The sequence below is a fragment of the Aedes albopictus genome, chromosome 2, assembly GCF_035046485.1.
Source record: "Aedes albopictus strain Foshan chromosome 2, AalbF5, whole genome shotgun sequence".
Classification (NCBI taxonomy): domain Eukaryota; kingdom Metazoa; phylum Arthropoda; class Insecta; order Diptera; family Culicidae; genus Aedes; species Aedes albopictus.
In genome coordinates, this window is record NC_085137.1 from 337,893,122 (window position 1) to 337,907,643 (window position 14,522).

A 14,522-nucleotide genomic window follows, 5' to 3' on the forward strand; every position below is an offset into this window, starting at 1 on the left:
GTATCGCACCGCAAATACTGCTATTCATTTTCCCACACTGTTGTGCGTCTTATACAAATAGTTAAATTAAAATAAGGAGAGGTAGACTCTTGAGGAAAATAATTAGTTCTATAAATGGAACAAATTTCATTATATTACATACATCTGTAAACATAAAAAAATAAGATATACACAACAAGAAATAGTCGACTAAAAGCAAGGAAAATTTAAATTGATTGTTAATTGCTTTATGTTCTTTCCCTCAGTGTTAATACATTCGTCATCAACTTTTTTTAACGGAGAAAAGTCTAGTTTCCAAATGACGCTTCAAAGCAAATTAGCCTCAGTAAAACAATGCATAGAGCATGTGACCTCCGACATGATCATCATCATCAACGCCGTCGTCAACCTATTCCTATTTCAAATTGTCCTAGCCGTTTCGAGAGCATACTGCCTCCACAAAAGACACCTTCTAACGTGCACAAAAACGAAGATAAATCGATTTTTGATTGTTTTAGCTGATACACTCACGTCGTCGTCCTAGTCGTCATCATCATCGCCGTCTACATGGCGTACGAAATTCGACTAACTTGGCCTCTCATAAATGTGTGATTTTGGGGATGGGCGAACCGGTTCCAGGGCGGAGATAAAGTTCGAAACACGGCACACTCATGGTGTTGCCGTTTCCGAACAAGCAACGAAGGAAGATTGATGTCGACCTGCCTGGGAAGGTTCGCAGGGTGGAACATAACATGGTACAAAGTTCATTAAAGTTGAATGTTCGTTGTTCTTGAGCAATTGACTTATGATGGCACACAGAACAACAGATAATCAACTTCGATCAAATTTAAAATTTTGGGTGTGGATGCTGTATAAATGTCATCTGGTGATTTACATGAGGCAAAATTTTCACAAAAAATTACAATCCTATCAAAGCGCAGGGCACTTGTACATAAAATAAATTGATGTTCCCTCGGTGTCTATGGTAAAATAATATTATTAGAAAAAAATCAGTATCCCTACCCTAAGTCACCCACCAAATGAAAGCTAAAGAAGGGTTTTTTTCTGAAATTTGTTCTAAAAATCACAAAAAAAAAATAAAAATTGTTCTAGACCCCCCGATTAAACATTTTGCTCTTAGCTTCAAATGAAAGAGGGCACCATGAGCTTTCATTTAGTGGGTGACTTAGCGATACTGATTTTTTTTTGTTTTGATAATGTTTTTTGTCACAGACACCGTGTTCCATTCCCAAGTCAATAACATAAGTCCCACCAGAAGCTCAACGCGTCGTGGATGCCAGAACAAACGCTATAACGGATCAAATGTTCGCCATCCGCCAGGTGTTGCAGAAATGCCGCGAATACAACGTGCCCACACATCACTTGTTCATCGATTTCAAATCGACGTATGATACAATCGATCGAGAACAGAGTATGCACGAATATGGATTCCCGGATAAACTGATACGATTGATCAAGGCGACGATAGATCGAGTGATGTGCGTAGTTGGAGTATCAGGGACACTCTCGAGACCCTTCGAATCTCGCAAAGGGTTACGGCAAGGAGATGGTCTTTCGTGCTCGCTGTTCAAAATTGCGTAAGAGGTTGTAATTAGGAGAGCGGGGATAAACACGAGTGGAACGATTTTCACGAAGTCCGTTCGGCTGCTTGGTTTCGCTGATGATATTGATGCACGTAAATTTGAGATGATGGCGAAAACGTACATCCGACTAAAGAGTGAAGCCAGGCGAATCGGATTAGTCATTAATGTGTCGAAGACAAAGTACATGATGGCAAAGGACTCCAGGGAGGAATCACCGCGCCCGCCACCCCGAATTTATATCGACGGTGATGAAATCGAGGCGGTTGAAGAATACGTGTACTTGGGCTCACTGGTCATCGCCGACAACAACACCAGCAGAGAAATTCAGAGGCGCATTGTGGCAGGAAATCGTGTTTACTTTGTACTCCGCAGAACTCTTCGATCGAATAAAGTTCGCCATCACACGAAGTTAACTATCTACAAAACGCTTATTAGACCGGTAGTCCTCTATGGGCACGAAACATAGACCCTACGTGTAGAGGACCAACGCACCCTTGAAGTTTTCGAACGGAAGGTGTTGCGTGCCATCTACGGCGGAGTGCAGATGGAAGATGGGACTTGGAGAAGGCGAATGAACCACGAGCTGCATCAGATGCTGTGAGAACCAACCATCGTCCACACCACGAAAATCGGGAGGCTACGGTGGGCGGGTCACGTCATCAGGATGTCGGATAGCAACCCGACTAAAATTGTTCTCGAGAGTCATCCGATCGCTACAAGAAGACGTGGTGCGCAGCGAGCTAGATGGGTCGATCTGGTGTAGGACGATCTGCGAATTCTTTGTAGAGTGCGGAGCTGGAGACACAAAGCCATGGACCGAGTAGAATGGAGACGGCTACTATGTACAGCAGAGGCCACTCAAGCCTTAGCCTGACCGGCAAGTAAGGTAAGGTAAGGGTACTTATCTTACTAACGGCTGATAAGAACGTGAACCGTGAAATACGAAGGCGCACCATCAGTGGAAATCGTATCAAATATGGGCTCCAGAAGAAACAGCGGTTAAAAAAGATTCACCCCACACCAAATGTAGCATGTACGTTGGTAATTAGACCGGTGATCCTCTACACTACCGACATGGGACTAGGACGATACTTGAGTAGAACTTGCAAGCACTAAAGAGAATTTGAGCGACCAGTGCTAATAATTATCTGTATAATAAATGCATTATATAAGACTCTTGACTTATGATAAGAGTGTGGTGGCAAAGGATGAACCACGAGCTCGGTGAACCCAACTTCCATAGAGTGGCTAAAGATGGACGGATACGGTGGGTAGGGTATGTACAAGTATGCCGGCAAACAACTCTGCAAATTTGGTACTCGCTGAGGTTCCGGTTGGAAAAAAGGTAATGGAGCGCAGAGATCGCAATGGACGGATCAGTTGGAGCGTGCTCTGGCGAGCACTGAGCGTGACCGACGTTGAAGAGTTGTAGCTGAAAACCGAGTATGATGGCGGCAAACAGTTGACTCAGCTGTATCATAAATTTGATCTTGAACTAAATAAATGAAATGACGCATCGAGATTGTAAATAATACATAAAAGATGTCCAATGTGTCAGAAAGCTGCACCCTGCGGTTCACGATACTTTTTTTTTGTCTGCTCTCATCAACCCGAAAGAAAAGGTTTCGCAACCTTGTCGTCCACCGTCGGTCCATCCCAACATTAATCTCTCAACTGACAAACTTACGCCCGTTCAACTTTTCTCATTAAATATTTTATGACTGGCCGCCCCTTTTTCCGTATAGGTACCGGAAGAGAGCAATTTTTCAAAAATTAATTGAAAACAATTCAGCTTTCCAGCAATTGGAAAGTAATTAAAACTGAACGAGCCAAATCCCGCCCGACAGCAAGCTGCATCAGCCGTTTTGCAGTTGGGTCAAAAGTGGAGAAATTCCCGGCAAAGATGCCGACTATTTTTTGCTGGGTCTCTTTCGCTGTGGGATCGCATCGAGATGTGTGGCCGGGAGCCCACCTCCGATATTATCCACTCATGCTGCCTCCGCGATTGCCGATGGTGAGGCGGGCTTTTCGCCAAAGGATGCACTTTCTCCAGCCAGGGCAATATGAGAGCGTTTCCACAGAAAAAGTTTTGTATCACAAAATGTTTTTCACATTCTTGCGCCCGTCTCATATGAGGCGAAATGATGGCATTGTTCAGTCGCCAACCAACCAGCCATTATCAGTAGCTGCGTGGGAACAACGCGGAGCTAGGAAAAGTTTTGCCTTTTCATCGTGCCTTCGTGGAAAATTATTGTGTTTGCTACTGGTCCAAAAAAACGAAACGTATAACAACCAAGCCAAGCCCATGCGGGAATGGTCAAATTGTTGTGTTTACGACTTATGCCTTCGGAGCATCGTAAATTCCAATAACGATACAAAACGAACAGCTGCGGTGTGCTGACGTTGACATAGGTGGAAAGTCTTTTTCAGCATAAGTAGACCTAAGACTATAAATTTCTTGGGGCTGGGTATGACAAATTTGGTTACAAATAAAACAGCTAATAGTACTTACATACTTGCATTTATTACATAAGGCCTGTACTTGGAAAAAAGGGCACCACAGAAAATAGTGTATAACTTTTGATTGAACACATCCAAACGACTGATTTCTTAAATAGTTACTCTATAGTATGCGTAGATGATGCCATAATAGTTATTTATGTAACGAGTTGCAAAAAGATATCACAGACACAAGAAAATGAGATTTAAGGAATCTTGTGCAAACTAAGAATAAGAAAAGTAATTCCTTTTTTACTCTTTTAGAGCCGGAAATACTCAACCGTTTTCGATGATTTTTTTCTGTTGGTGAAGTACAGGGGATGGCCAAAATGTTTGGGATAGGCAAGGGGATAGGCAACTTTTTTTTCTCTTACAAAAAGTTCAACATGCTATAACTTTTTATAGAATGCATCAAAAAATCTCAAATTTTGACTGTTTGTCAAGCTATTATATGAGCATCATTGGTACAAATTTGGGCTCGATTGATTAATCTTTTGCAAAGTTAGAACAGTTCGGGTAAAACACTATTTTTAGACAACTCATTTTTGAGCTGTCATATCTCGGAAACCAGTGAACCGAATTGAATGAAATTTTGAACGTACACTAACAAAATACAAATGCTTCACAAACTATCAAAACATAGATACTTTTTGAACGTTGAAAAACGTTATCATGAATTGACACTTTTTGGATTTTTTTCGAAAAAATGTCATTTTCTTACGTCAATGTCAATAAAATTTTAGTGTTGATGTTCAAAGATTTTTCACTTCTGTTCTCAAGTTATATTTAATCAGATATATTGAAGCCTATTTAGATTAAAGGAAGAACACATTTAGTAATTTTTGTGTGGTATTGTAAGTTTGACTTATTTTCCTCTATATGGGTTAAAATTTCAACCCGGTATAATTTAATTTGCCATGAGAAAATATTACATTTTATAACGTTGTATTAAGCATCAATATATTGTTGATAAACGTTCATTCAATTCCGTTCACTGGTTTCCGAGATATGACAGCTCAGCTCAAAAATAAGTTGTCTAAAATATAGTGTTTTACCCGAACGGTTTTATCCTCGCGAAAAAAATATTCAATTGAGCTCAAATTTGTACCAATAATGCACATATAACAGGTTGAAAAACAGTCAAAATTTGAAATTTTTTTATGCACTCTATGAAAAGCTACAGCATGTTGATTTTTTTGTGGGAGAAAAAAAGTTGCCTATCTTAAACATTTTGGCCACCCCCTGTACGTACATGAGGTAATTCCACGATGGGCAACATTCACATGAGGAATTTCTTGAGGAATCCCTGGATAAAATCTCTGAAGGAATTCCTGGAGAAATCACCGGAGGAACTTCTGGAAAAATCCCACGAAGATTGTCTTGAACAGTCCCACCAGGAATTCCTGAATGAATCCCAATAGCATTTTCCAGAGAAATTCCTAAAAGACTTTCTAGAGAAATCTTTGCAATTACTAGGGAAACCCCATCAGGACTTCCTGGAGAAAACCTCAGAGAAGTTCATTGAAGAAATATCATGATGAACACATAAAGGGATACCTTGAGAAATTCCTAAAAAACGGTATTCCTGGAAGAATTTTTGGAGGAGTTCCAGAATAAATCGCAGGAGCAAATATTTCGGATAACTCAGAAAAGCTCAGAATGATGCATCTTGAAAAATCACGAAATTTGGGCGTCGCTTGACAGTATTTGTTTATTTAAAAAAAAAAAAATGATCCCAGAATCACCGGAACCGATTTCCCGGGAACTCGTATATCGGATCCCAAATGGACAGAAATATTTCAGACAACGTAAAACTAGCACAGGATGGTGTATTTCGAAAACCGGGATGTTTGAAATGCCGCATGACAATATTGATCTATTTTCAAAACTTGTCTCCGGAACTGGATTTCGAGAATTCGGTAAACTAATTCCAAAATGTCCAAATGCATTCTTTTCTAAGTGATCAACCATCGTGATAATATGCTATAACTTTCAAAACCATGAAGATTGTTATGTCCTTGGTTATGTCGCATGATGGTGTTTGTTCATCTTCGAAAAATGGACCCCGGAACCACCGGAACCGATTCTCGTTGTAATCCGCATATCGGTTCTAAAATGGCCAAAAGTATTTCGGATAACACAAAAAAAAACTCAGAATGATGTATCTTGAAAAATCACGAAGTTTGAGGTGTCGCATGATGGTATTGAAACATATTCAATAAATGACCCCGGAACCGGTTCCCCGGAACATCCATAAAACGGGTTCCAAAGCACATTGTGATCAGGATGGGCTTTTAACATATTTTTCTATCAGTCAGGGTCAAAAAAAGTAATACAAGACTTACTTTTTCTAATAACTGGAAAGTCCACACTCATCTCTACATAGACATTTATGAACTAGATGAGGTACAATTTTTGTAATCATAACGACGTGCAAAAATTGTTAATATGGAATTACAATTTAGTCCGCGAATGATTCATCTCACCCCGCTAATCAATTTGACCCCGAGAGGCTTCATTTAGGATTACCCATTTACAAGTTTGGCCTTCAAACTCAAAGCTGGGTATTTTTAAATGGAGCCTCTTGAAGAGTGTCAGAGATACCAATGAAAAAATGACGGGAGCGTGTAAAAGGCGATCAATATGTCGAATGTAAATATGACAGATTACTACAGAGAATTCCTCCACAAATTCATCCCGAATTTTCTCAAGCAATTCCTACAAGGGTTCTTTCAGGAATCCTCACCGTGATTCCTCCTGATATTCCGCAAAGATTTCCTTTTGGAATTCCTCCAGGAATTGTACAGGGATGTTTCCAGAGATATCCTCCAGGATTCAACCAATAAATCATATAGTGATTCCTCCTGGTATTTCCCCATGAAATCCTGAAGCAATTCATCACGTACTCCAGCTTCTCCTCAGAGGATTGCTCTAGGAATTCCACCAGGAATTTTTCCAGGGACTTCTTCAGGGAATACTTCATAAAATCCTTCAGAAATTCTTCCAGGAATTTCATCAGTCATTCATCAAGGAATTCCTTCAGGGATTCCCTGAGAAATTTCTCCAAGGATTCCTCCAGGAATTTATCCAATATATATTCCAGAAACTACACCAGCAAGTATTCCTAGAATAACTTCACGAAATTCTCCAGGAATTCTTCCAGGACATGATCCTGGATATATTCCAGAAATTCCCCCCGCAAGTACTCGAGGAATTCTTTCAGGAGATCCTCCAGAAATTTCTCCAGGAATTACTCTACGAACTCCTTCAGGAATAATTTCAGGAATTTTCTAGGAATTGTTCCGAGAAATACTCCTAAAATTCCCACAAGGAATATTCCAGAAATCCCTCCAGGTATTCCTCCAGAAATCATCCAGGAATAACTGCAGAAATTCCTACAGGAAATTACAACAGGTAAGAAATTCTTCCAAGAATTTTTCCAGGAATTACACTAGCAATTCCTACAGGAATACCTCCAGGAATTATTTTGGGAACTCCTCCAGAAAGTACTCCATAAATTCTTACAAGAAATACTCAAGAAGGAATTTCTATAGAAATTCCTGTAGAAAATAAATTTAAAAAAATAACTTCAAGAACTCCTACACTAATATCAGGAATTGTTTGAAGAATTCTTCCAGGATTATCTTCAAGAATTTCTTGAAGAAATTTCAGGAGAAAATCCTGAAGTATTTCATAAAGTACTTTCTGGAAGAATTCATGTGACGGAATTTTTACAGAATTCCCCGTGGGAGTTCTTAAAGAAATCCCTAGAGAAATTCCTGTAGGATTCCCTAGAGTAATTCCTCAAGAATTTCCTGGAACAATTCTTGGAGAAATTTGTGGCGGAATTCCTATTGTACTATCTACAGCATTTCCGGTAGGAAATTCTGAAGTTTTTCCTGGAGGAATTTATGACGAATTTCCTGGAACAATTTCAAGAGGAATTCCTGTAATAATTCTTGAAGAAGTTCGTAGAGTAATTCCTGCAGTAATTGCTGAAGGAATCTCTGGAGGAATTTCTGGAGAAATTCCCTGGGGAATGACTGATGCAATTCTTGGAGGAATTCCTGATGGATTTTGTGAGGTATTCTCAGAAGATATCCCTGGAGAAATCCCTGGAGGATTTCCTGAAGGAATCCCCTGAGAAACAGTTGGAGGAATCCTAGAAGCAAATCCTGGTAGAAACCCTGTAGGATTTCCTGGAGGAATTTCAGGATGAGTCCCTTCAGGATTTCATGGAGAAATTCCACGAGGAGTCCCCAGATGACTGCTTGATTGAATCCTGGAGGAATCTCTGGAGACATCTCCGAAAGAATTCGTGGTGGAATCCCTTGGACAATTCCTGGAGGAATTTCTGATGAAATCCATTGATGAATTCCTAGATGAATTAGCAGTTATTCCTGGAGGTATTCCAGAAGGAATAGGACAGATCGGTGAAGTACTAGATTTGTAGTAATGAGCTGGATTTTAGTATGGTGAGAAGGTCAATTCTCTGTTTCTGCAATGAAATGGTACAAAAAGCTTGGGTATTATGATTCCTTGCCTAATTTGATGCTGTTTGAGCAAAACTTTGGGCAACAGTGTTGTTGTTTTCTCCATTTCTTGCAACATAAACAACATAGTTATTCAAAGTTTTGCTCAAACAGCATCAAATTAGGCAAGGAATAATAATACCCACGCTTTTTGCACCATATAATTGCAGAAACGGAGAATTGACCTTCTCACCATACTAAAATTCAGCTCATTACAAATCTAGTACTACACCGAACGTGCCCCATTTATGGATAAATCGAACGGAAAAAATCGCTGGAGGAATCCCTGGAAAACTTCCTGGAGGAATCTCAGAAGAAATTTCTGCAGCAAATCTTGGAAAAATTACCTGGAGGAGTTTTCAGGGTACTCCTGGAGAAATCCTTGGGGCTCCAAATGAATCCTCGGGGCACTCGCGTGGATCCTCAGGAAACTGCTAAAGGAATTCCCGAAGAACTCCCGGATGAATTCCCGAATAACCTCTGAAAGATTTCTCGAAAGATTCCTGGAGAAGAATGAAGAGAAAGTGAAGATATAGTGAAGGGAAACACGACTAGAGCCTGTAGACCTTTGGAGAACCTTTTTTTTAAATTCTCCATAGTAATTCCCACATAAACCTATTTTGCTTTTGGACCACCATTAAATCACCACCAGAACGGGTAAAATTTTGACAGGACTCTAGTTTTGCAGCAAGGATTGAAATGAACTTATGGGAGCTTTGAATTTTCTTATTTACATGTTTGAAGTCTGAACTGCGCTAGTGGACACCCAAATTCCAACACATAGAGATACTCGTAATATTATGAGGTGCAACAGACACAACCTTGTAAGAATTTTGCCGATAGAGTGAAAAGAAACAAGAGTAGAGTCTGTAGAACTTGAAGGTCCTAATTCCAGAATAGTTTGGAAAGCCTGGAACATCCCATGAATGTAACAAAAGCATTATAGTTGTGCACTGAGGATCCATCAGCAGTATAGACTACAATCCACAAATATGTTTCACAATCAAAGCATGATACACTATGTAGATATCGTGACCCAAATTTTTAAATGTATTGGAGACATTTGTGTTTCACAGAATGTTCAACTACCACAATATCGAGTTACTCATAGCAATACGAAGTCTAATGGCCATCAACGTAACTATTTTTTTAACAGATTGGACACAAATGATGGTAGATCCTGTAGATCTTAAGAAAATGAATTCCTGAATAGTTTTGATGATCTAGATCTCCTAACTCATGTACCTACCATGACTTTTCTAGCGGTGCTTTGAGGCTAGCTAACCGTAGACTATGTTAAGTGATCATTTATCGTGTATAAAATTTGGTTGAGAATGTTGAGTTTGTGACACAAACTTCAGAGTACTTTGGGGGCCTTAGAATAGCTATAGGATGAAAACTTCTACAGACTATGATGGGTAGTGATACATTGTATGTCAAGGATCAGTCAAAACAATTGATGATTAGCAAAACAATGAAATTTCATCAAAAACATGTAAAATTTAAAAAAAAAAAGCCTGGTATTTTAGGCTACCAGCATAAGGGGGGAGCCATGCATTTCTTAGCACTACTTTTGACTATAAAAAAGACTCCAGGGTAAAATGTTCTAAAACAAGGAAGATTTTCTACCAAAAGAAGATCGTCCCGTTAACATACTGTTGTAACAAATCTCCAAAATGCATTCGTTATATATATGTAAACGAAACAGCGGCCTAAATATCGAATAGAATATACGTTTATAAGGTGACACAACAAATGCTCCAATCCTTACTTACTACATAACTTATAACACACTTTTTTGGAAGGGAAGACACCAGGTGTATGTACAAAATTGGTCAAAGTGTAGTGCTTCCATGCACACATTCCGTGTCTCCTAATTAGATCAATATTCATCAACGCCGAGAAATATTGCTAAAACTTTCCTTCATCCATTCCTCGACACAGCTATTCCGTTTGCAGATAAAAAGCACCACCTTGCAAACAGTGCATTAACTTTTCCACTTGAGTAAAATCTTCCGCTTTCTAGTACTTGCTGCAATACTAACATTTTTCCGTCCTGTTTTTCTCCGGTTTTCTTTCCCAGTGATGGTTTACGACGGCGAAGTGCTACATCTGACAAAAGTGAGCCGAAACGAGATGGGTGCTTATCTCTGCATCGCCACTAATGGTGTGCCACCATCAGTGTCTAAGCGGATTATTCTCGACGTTGAGTGTAAGTGTACTTTTGAAATTCTTACTTTTTGCTTGCAACTGTGAGCTGAACGCTACTTTTCCGTACTTGCTTGTTGCCTCACTTAACTTGCTCTCACCAGTTGCTTGATAAGTGTATTATCTCATTAAATTGTTTCTTACGGTTTATTTACGTAATATGAGGAGAAAAGCGAAGTTTCTTGCACAGAAATATGAAGCGAAATTTTATCAGATCTGACGTTGAGTCGAGCAGCTCAAATCATTTGTGCATAAACCCAGCTGAGAGGATTTTTTTTCTTTTGTTGAATAATAAAGTAGAAAGTTGACAGTTTCCATCTAACAAGAACTTGCAAGACAATTTTCTTACTATTCACAGTTTCTCCGATGATTTGGGTCCCAAACCAGCTTGTAGGAGCGCCTCCATCGACGGACGTAACGATAGACTGCCACACAGAAGCCCATCCTAGGTACGTACCTGAAAGCTCCTCGTAACACAGCTCAGAAGCAACTCACCGACCTGTTATCAGGCATGGAATCAATAAAATCACTTTCCTGGTCATTAGTTCCATCCAGCCACCATAAATTGTAAACAAGCTCATCTGCGCTTCCCACCATAAAACCAATTTAAAAGAAAAGCGATGAAAACAAAAGCCAACTATCAAAATCCAATATCTGAGCAAGTGCCAATAAATTGATTCCAAGCCTCGATCGTATCAGTAAACACAATAAAAGTTCCTACTCATTGTCAAAACAACTTTTCCGCCACCTCCCCAAACCCCCAACTGTCAATAGTTTAACCGTCTATTGAAAGTTTCAGCTTTTATTTATCTTCAACACAGTCGAAGGGAAAGACTTAAAGAGCGGGAAAATCGCTCTCGTCAAGCCAAACAAAGGGGAAAACTTCAGGTCCTTTTCATCCTGCCATCTCTTCCTCTCCCCACATTTTCCCACCCAGACTGGAAAACACTGTTTTCCACTTTTATTGAACTTTTCTCACTTGCTTCTTACTGCAGCATTGTGATATTCTTTCTTCTTTTTCCCACCTCGATTTTTTTTCTCTCGGATGTTTACTCTTGCTTCGACAACGGTGGCCACCCACTATACTACCATTTGCTGCTGCTGACGACGCCGACAACTGTTGCAGGGCGATCATCTACTGGGTGTACAACTCCGTGATGGTGCTACCGAGCAAAAAGTATATAATCGATTACAACGAAAACTCTTATCGGTAAGTTATTTCGCGCTGTAATTGAGATTTATTTTTGCTGATCCACAACCGTCATGACATGGGTGCTGTTTGGCTGAGTTGTACTTACTGCGGAGCTGGACGTCTTTACCGCTGACGAAAGGTACCTACCTTCCATTGCGCTATTCTGGTTGAACGTGCTCCTGCTACTGTTGTGTCGGTTTCGGTTAGATAAGGGAAACTGGTAGAAAATTGAATAAGTTTATGCTTTACAATAAAGTGAACAGACGTCCTACATAGTGCGGGACAGACCCAGATTCAAGCAGCCTGCCCCGCATTACCAAGTGTCCCGGAAATGTCCCGAATTTCAACAATTGAGTAATAAAGTACCAAAATATATCTACGCCTCAGACACTTTTTTTAGAACCAACTTTAAACTTTCTATTGCATTGAGGTCAAAATGTTTTTTTAATACATCCCGAGCAGAAAAGAATAGCAACAAAATAACATGTCGAGGTATTATTCTTAAATAACATTATACCTCGATATGCCCTTTATTAGGTGGACATAAGAGGCAAAATAACAAAAATGAATGACATAATTTTGTATAAATAACACCTGAAAAATAACAAGTCTTGTTTTTCAATAATGAGTGCATACCATAAATTCCAAGTGCTCTATTTGTTATCCAGAAGGTATGAAATAACAAAGTAATAATATTTCTGGTTATTAAATTGAACATTTTTCGATAGTTCCATGATGTAATAACAGATTTTGTTATTCAGTTATTTTCCCAGCTAAATCAACAATACCACATCAATACCTAACTTTGCTTAAATACTTCCAGTTGTTATTGTTGTGTTCTCATAGCATTGCATAGAATAATATACATAGCAATGCCAACTTGAGGTATTAGAGCACAGGTAGCTCTTTGCACGGTATTTGTAAGGTATGCCCTTCTGCTCGGGATTAGGAGGATTGCATGAAATTGGTATCAAAAAGTTTCTACAGTGTTTACCATTTAAAACTATATTGTAACTTGGTAAAAAGGTTTAGTTTCTTCAGTGGTTTTTACTTTCAATTCATTGAGATGAACCTATCGGTAGAACGACTGGAAATAACAAAAAAAAATGCGTTGAACAAAAAAAAAATATCAAAAATTATCAAACATGAAGATATCAAGCAATCACGCGAGAAGGTGAGCTGATAGACGGCCAACTTCTTCCTTCCGTACCGAGTTTCTGACGAGAGAACTGTCAAACGAAGTGCATATGTGAAGGTGGGGTCGTCAATATCAGCACCATTTGCCATTACCTCTGGCGTACCACAGGGTAGCCACCTAGGACCGCTTATTTTTGTTCTCTTCGCTCTCGATCTCTGCGCCGTAATTAAATCACACAAAATAATGTATGCCGACGACCCGAAGTTCTTCCGTGTGGTGGCATCGCTCGTTGATTGCTGCGCACTTCAAAATGGATATAGATGCATTGCTAGACTGGTGTAAAGAAAACGGAATGGAAGCAAATATATCAAAATGCAACGCCATAACATTTTCTCGACTGCATTCACCGATCGCGTTTGAGTACAAGATGGAGGCTTCACTGGTACAGAGAGTTGCATCCGTTAAAGATCTTGGCATTATACTAGATAATAAGCTAGCGTTTACGGAACACATTTCGGTTGTTACTGCAAAGGCTTTTGCTGTTCTGGGAATCATCAAACGAAACACCCAGGCCTTCAGAGATATCTATTGCCTGAAGGCGCTGTACGTGTGTCTTGTACGCCGCTTATTGGAATACTGCGTTACTATCTGGGCTCCATATCACGCTGTGCATATAGCACGACTGGAACGTGTGCAGAAAGCCTTCATTAGGTTTGCTCTTCGTCATCTCCCGTGGCGCGCCGATCATCATCTCCCTCCGTACAATCAACGTTGCGCGCTTATACGCTTACCTACTCTGCAACAACGACGTGAACTTCTACAGCGGCTGCTGATCTTCGACATCCTGAGAGGTAATGTTGACTGTCCTGACCTACTTGGTAGACTTCGCATCAACGCGCCGGTGAGGACAACAAGAAGGTATGATTTTTTCCGACGGGCTACTCATCGCACTCAATACGCACAAAACAATCCGCTAGATGTATGTTGTCAACGATTCAACGAAGTGTATCATTTGTTTGATTTTGATATGTCCAAGCACTTATTTAGATTAAGAATTAGTTTTTAAGTACTAGTCTGTACGATGTTTTTAATTGTCGAAGACTGTAATAATAATAAATAAATAAAAAGAATGGCAAAAACAAGAAAAAAAGTACATATGTATTTCTGTTGTTCCTTTCTAGCGTCTTATGCTACCGTAAACCGGGGTCAAATTGATCAGCGGGGTGAAATTGATCATTCGGGTACTACATTGTAATTCCATACTAGGAACTCTCAAGCGTCGTAATGATTCTAAACTTTTTACGTCATCTGGTTCGTAGATGTCTAGAGATGAGTGTAGACTTTTAATTTTTTAGAAAAAAAGTTAGTTT

The 14,522-nt window shown here is 39.6% G+C and overlaps 1 protein-coding gene across 1 annotated transcript in view; it reads left to right on the forward strand.

The window, feature by feature from the left end:
• The window catches only part of LOC109398085 (lachesin), a 460,438-nt gene that overhangs the window by 424,307 nt on the left and 21,609 nt on the right, over positions 1 to 14,522 (forward strand). Inside the window, exons 6-8 of the mRNA XM_062852595.1 lie at positions 10,698 to 10,826; positions 11,181 to 11,271; positions 11,949 to 12,032. Coding sequence (XP_062708579.1) covers positions 10,698 to 10,826; positions 11,181 to 11,271; positions 11,949 to 12,032 — 304 coding nt within the window. The remainder of the gene's footprint in view (positions 1 to 10,697; positions 10,827 to 11,180; positions 11,272 to 11,948; positions 12,033 to 14,522) is intronic.